The sequence below is a fragment of the Belonocnema kinseyi genome, chromosome 10, assembly GCF_010883055.1.
Source record: "Belonocnema kinseyi isolate 2016_QV_RU_SX_M_011 chromosome 10, B_treatae_v1, whole genome shotgun sequence".
NCBI lineage: Eukaryota > Metazoa > Arthropoda > Insecta > Hymenoptera > Cynipidae > Belonocnema > Belonocnema kinseyi.
The window spans coordinates 71,788,991-71,794,427 of NC_046666.1; the positions used below are offsets into that span (position 1 = coordinate 71,788,991).

General features: G+C 28.1%; 2 protein-coding genes across 3 annotated transcripts in view; one reads left to right on the forward strand and one right to left on the reverse strand.

The window, feature by feature from the left end:
• The window catches only part of LOC117181456, a 141,126-nt gene that overhangs the window by 128,055 nt on the left and 7,634 nt on the right, over positions 1-5,437 (reverse strand). The window lies entirely within an intron of this gene.
• The window catches only part of LOC117181454 (retinal dehydrogenase 1-like), a 15,895-nt gene continuing 12,242 nt past the window's right edge, over positions 1,785-5,437 (forward strand). The window contains exons 1-2 of the mRNA XM_033374114.1: positions 1,785-1,935; positions 4,303-4,407. Of these exons, the coding sequence (XP_033230005.1) occupies positions 1,888-1,935; positions 4,303-4,407 (153 nt within the window). The 5' untranslated portion in view covers positions 1,785-1,887. The remainder of the gene's footprint in view (positions 1,936-4,302; positions 4,408-5,437) is intronic.

Genomic DNA, 5,437 nt, shown 5'->3' on the forward strand with positions numbered 1-5,437 from the left:
CGTACAACATGCAAACCAAGGTGTATTGAAAAAGCAACAAGTTGTTTGCGCGAAGTTCGAATAGCAATGAAAATTTTCTTTTGGCATTCAAAAAACCTCCTACCTAAAGTGGCACAAGAAATTCCTTCTGTCTCCGCATCGCAGACATACCGAAAAAATTTTAAAAACGAAGTACTTCTTCACATTTGAACACCAAATTTTTTTGAGATTTAATTTATGAATAAAAATAGTTCAAAGTAAGCCGATTTATACCGTTGTATAGCGATTATTCCTAAAAAAATATTTTCTACCCTCCCGAATTGACTTTGGAGTTTCAAAAAATCGAAAAAGTCGACTTTTGCGACCAGAAAAAATAGTTCGAAGCAAGTGGATTTCAACCTACTCAGCAAAAAATTAATTAGTTAAAATTAATTGATAACTAATAATTAATAGTTAATTTATTATTACTTATTTAAATTAAATTAATGAAATATTAACATTATTTTTTGCTATGTAGGTGCAAACCCAGTTTCTCCGAACTATTTTTTTTTTATACTTTATACACCAAAAATTAATTTTATTGGCAAATAATGATCAATATATCACTTTGAAATATTTTCATGTATTTCAAAGTCAATGAAAATTATTTTAATTTCAACATTCCTCACATATTATTGTTGCAACATATTGCAAATACATTTTCATTTATGGTAAAATAGTCGAGAAATTTACCGTGACCCAAAAGAAAGTTTTCATTGCTATTAGAACTTCGCATAAAAAACTTTTTTTTCGATATGCTCTAATGCACAGATAACCTTCCTTCTTGTGAAATTTATTTATTGTACCATTTGTTATGGCATTTAACCCGGATTTTTTAATTTTAGACCTCCCTCCCCCGCTTTTGAAATCATTCCGTAATTAATGGATGCTCCCTCACAGGTTCTTTATTCTACTTATTTGTACGATCGTAAATACATAAATATGACAAATTGCATAAGAAATGCATTATCGCTTTCTTGTTTTGCGCAGGATTACTCTCTTTGGGGCGATTGCCCCATCCGCAATACAAAATAGTGGTTCCTATTAAAATTTTTAAGTTACTCCCTTCCCGCTCCAAGGGGGTTGGGTTCGGGGTACATTTTTGCGGATCCGGTTTTTTCCTCGAAGAAAAAGAAGTTTTAATTCCAGAAATTTTATCATCGGATGATTATTTCCCGAGATATTTGGATGTCTTAATATAAAAAAACTCCCGTTATATGCCCAAGGCTGAAGGTAGAACACATTTGTGTGTAGAGAGCTGTATTTGCATATATTATTATAAAATATTTTTAATTATTAAAAGTAAAAAATTTTTCAATTTTGTGAGAATGTTTCAAAATATACAAGGTCACGTCTTTTTGGTCCATTTGTGTTTTTTATATTGTTTTAATAATTCAATGATATTAATTTTTAAATTGGTACGTGAAGAACAATAGGGCTTTAGAGCCTAATTTCAAATAGATTTTATAAAATTCCAATATTTAAACCAAATTAAAACTCAAATAGGCCAGTAAGTCATGTCTTTATACATTTAGAACAATTTCTTAAACTTTTAGCACATTATATGTATTTTTCTAATTATGCATATAAAGCCGTCGATTATATTCACATATAATAATTGTTGACGTGACAGAGTCACGTGCGCTTAAAAAAATATACTCCCCTCTTTCGAATTTCTATAGAGCAGATTCTGCGCGCTCGAACGATAAAGACAGCTTAGATCCCGAGGGAAGGAGAACTATATAAAGAACTTGATCATTTCCAGACTAGAAAGTGCAGTTCACCCGGTGCAACCTGTAAGCGCGCAGTTGTAGTTTCGTCCGTATTGCGTTGTTGTTGTCCGTTGAAGTTACGACAATAAAAAACAAAATGGCAAACATGAAGCCTAACCCAAATCCAACTATAAAGTATTCAAAAGTGAGTTGTGAAATGTAATTATTATTTTTAAAGACTGTATTATTTTTATTTGACAAGAAATAATTTAAGAAAAACAGTATAGACCTATAATTATATTCCTTTAATGAATTCCAAATAATTTTTTTGCGAATATTAGAAAATCATTATATGTGAAACAGTATAGGAATGAAAAATATTGAAATATTGAAACAATTAAATTCAGAAATAGCGATACAAAAAAAATTATTTATTTGGGCTACTATTATAATAAATATAAATTTGAATTTTGATGAAAATCTGGAATCTTGGATTCAATATAGAAAAAAATATTGATAGCATTTAAGATTTTCATTACTTTTGTGTACTTTGTAATGAGTGATAAAAAATCTCTTTGTAATTTATATACTGTTTGTATTAATTATTTCAATATTTTAATATTATTTATCTCTACACTGATTTTTATCATTTAATGATGGAAAAAATTCTAGGATATTCATTATACTGATTTTCCTATAATATTTTTTCGTATATGTTCTACGAAATAATTATTTGAATTATTTTAATTTAAGTTTTTCTCTCGTTATTTTTCTTATCTATGCACAAATGAAGAACTTTGATAGCCTAAATTGTGCCTGTTTATTCGAAGAAAATTTTAAAAGTACTCCAGTAGGAGTATTTTTGTGGCGCAATGCCTCATATCGTACATAGACGCAGAGCAACTTTGTTAAATGTTTATTTTCTCAGGTGACTACTTATCTCTTCTATTTATAACTGTATAATTTGCTTGTCATCGAGATTTATTTGATCTATAAATTTCCATTACAATTTATATCTTAGCATCGATTTTTTTTATTCAAAAGAAAATTGAGGTCGAACATTTTTTGTAAATCGATTTGGTGCAAATAAGACTAAGCCATGATTTGATGAATATGCAGCTATGTAATTGATAGGAAGATATGTGAATTAAATTAAATTTGATTTGAATCAAACAAAATTTATTTGAATTAAACAAAAAATATACTTAAAATAAAGAAATATTTGTTTTACACATTTTTTCGTCTACATCAAGCACTTTTCTTAGTGAACTAGAATTGTTTAAGTTTGACTTAAAGTTTTAAGAAAGAATTAAACTTGGTTTATAAGTTCTTGGTGACCCAAACAATGTTTTAGAAATCGGTGCCAAAATTGTTTTAAAAATATTTTGTTTTAAAAAACGTGCATAATTTTAGTCGAAATTCCGATATTTCCGAAAGTTATTTTTATAAATAATGTTTCCTTTTTGATTCTAATAAAGGGTTTCTAATTGTTTCGAAATGCACAAAAATGATTGAATAGTGAAAAGATTCCGACAATTTTTCGGAAAATAAAACTTGTTTCAAAAAATATGTGAGTTATCGGAAGAAGTACAATAGAATTTTTTTTTCCTTTCGATAAGTCTTTTCATTTTTTAATAGTTTACCTGACATAATTTTTGGAAAAATGAATGTTTTTCTATATACTCGAAAACTGTGTAAAATATCGAAAATTTGAATGGGAACTTTTTATAAAACTCTTTGAAAGTAAACATTTTACTTTCGAATCTTTTCCCGTATCTCGCATATTTGTAGAATAAATAGTGGAAACCATTCATCAGGATCAAAACAAAAAAGTTCCTTCCGGTATTTTTTAAGAGAATGAATTAAGATATATCTCGATTATCCTAAAAAATACAGCATTCTCAAAATCAAAACAAAATTGTGTCCGTTAAGGGAAAAGAAAATTTGTTGATAAAGTGGTTAGCACCCGATTTTAAAACTAATTTGGTAAGAAAAAACACGTGCACAAAGTATTTATGAAAAATTCAGGTATGCTGTTACTACTTTTGTTATTCATAATAATATATCCATTCAACTGAACCCGTATCGCATAATAGATCTTATGAATAAAAGAAATGCTGTTCTTCAGAAATATATCTTTTAAATCTAAAAATGGATTCAAAATATTTTATTTGTGAAGAATAGTTTAAACTTTTTTTAGTCTCTAGGAACGTTTCTTCTCCAATACAGTTTTTAAAGAAATGTTCAGCAAAAAGTAAGGTAGTAAATTAAAAAAAAAACTGTTGCGTTGCATCAAGAAAAATTCTTTTATGTAAAATTATGTTCATAGTATGCCAAGTGATTTCTGCTTACAGTTTATTATTCCAATCTAATCTCTGCCAAAGCTTCAATAGTGTGATTTTCTTATTTATCAGTATGTAGTGCATACTTTAAGGAATGAGGTTAACATTAAATTTCCAACAAGTAATGCAAATTTTATAAGTATATTGTATTTCTCTTAAATATATTTTGGGCTCCATAAATTATTAGAAACGTACTGTAAGATGAATAATAAAAAATTATGTGTTTCCAGATATTTATCAATAATGAATGGCATTCCTCAGTAAGTGGAAAAGAATTTCCCGTTATCAACCCTTCCAATGAAAAAGTTATTATCCAAGTAGCTGAAGCTGATAAGGTAAGCTTTTCTACCTTTTTATCAAAATATTTTAATTCAAATTAGATCTTAATTAAAGACGGTATTTTCAAAAGCAGACTATGTAATATTTTATAAGTAGTAATTTCAGATGGTTACCAAATAAATATGTCTGTTTTCTTGCATTTAATATCAGATATGTTCTGAGATTAATTACTTACAAATTTGAAGAGTTTGAAACACTCATGATGACAACACAGATTCTTCATAATGAAGCAATTTAAAAAGTCAAGTTATATACTACGCGAAACAAAATTCAAAGTTTGGAGAGTCAAATATCTAATATACGAATCAAAAAAAAAGAGAAAATTTGCTTGAAATTTTATGAATATATCGCTGCTTTTCTTCATTTAGCCAAGAGTATCTCCGATTCAGGTATGACGCTATGTTCTATAAATGCGAATTTATTAATTCCTTGTTTTCTACAAAGTGACATACAAAATTTACGTAATAAAACCCAATTTAAATATTTCATTGATCCAACAGAAAATTTTTTGTTTTGTTTCGTTATTCCTGTTTGAAGCATTTTTGGTTTGAATCTCAAAAAAAATTCATCAACGCAATCTTAAATTATATTGATTTTACGGCCATTGTTTTCAACGATATTAATATCAGGAAAAAATATCTTAATAGGGAATCGATCAGAGAGAGTGGATTTTACTGATCCGAAGAATCAAAAACCCTGGAATTATATCGTTATCTCTGATTAGGCAAAAAAAATTTCCTTGTATGTTTTGTGACTTATATAAAAACTACTTTCTAAATATGAGTCAGTGAAAAATTCACTGATTGAAATAGTAGTTAGACATTTCACTGATTATTCAGTGATTTCGGACTTATTCACTAATCATTTCAGTAACACCAGAGTAAATTATATGAAGCATAACCTCTAAACTTTTAAGTTAAGCCTTGTACAGTCTGTCAAGATAAAGCGTGGGTGGCTTTACTCGCAGTCGGTAAGGTGTATCGACATGATTTTGGTGTCAAAATATTAAGAAGAGCTCCCTCTTTC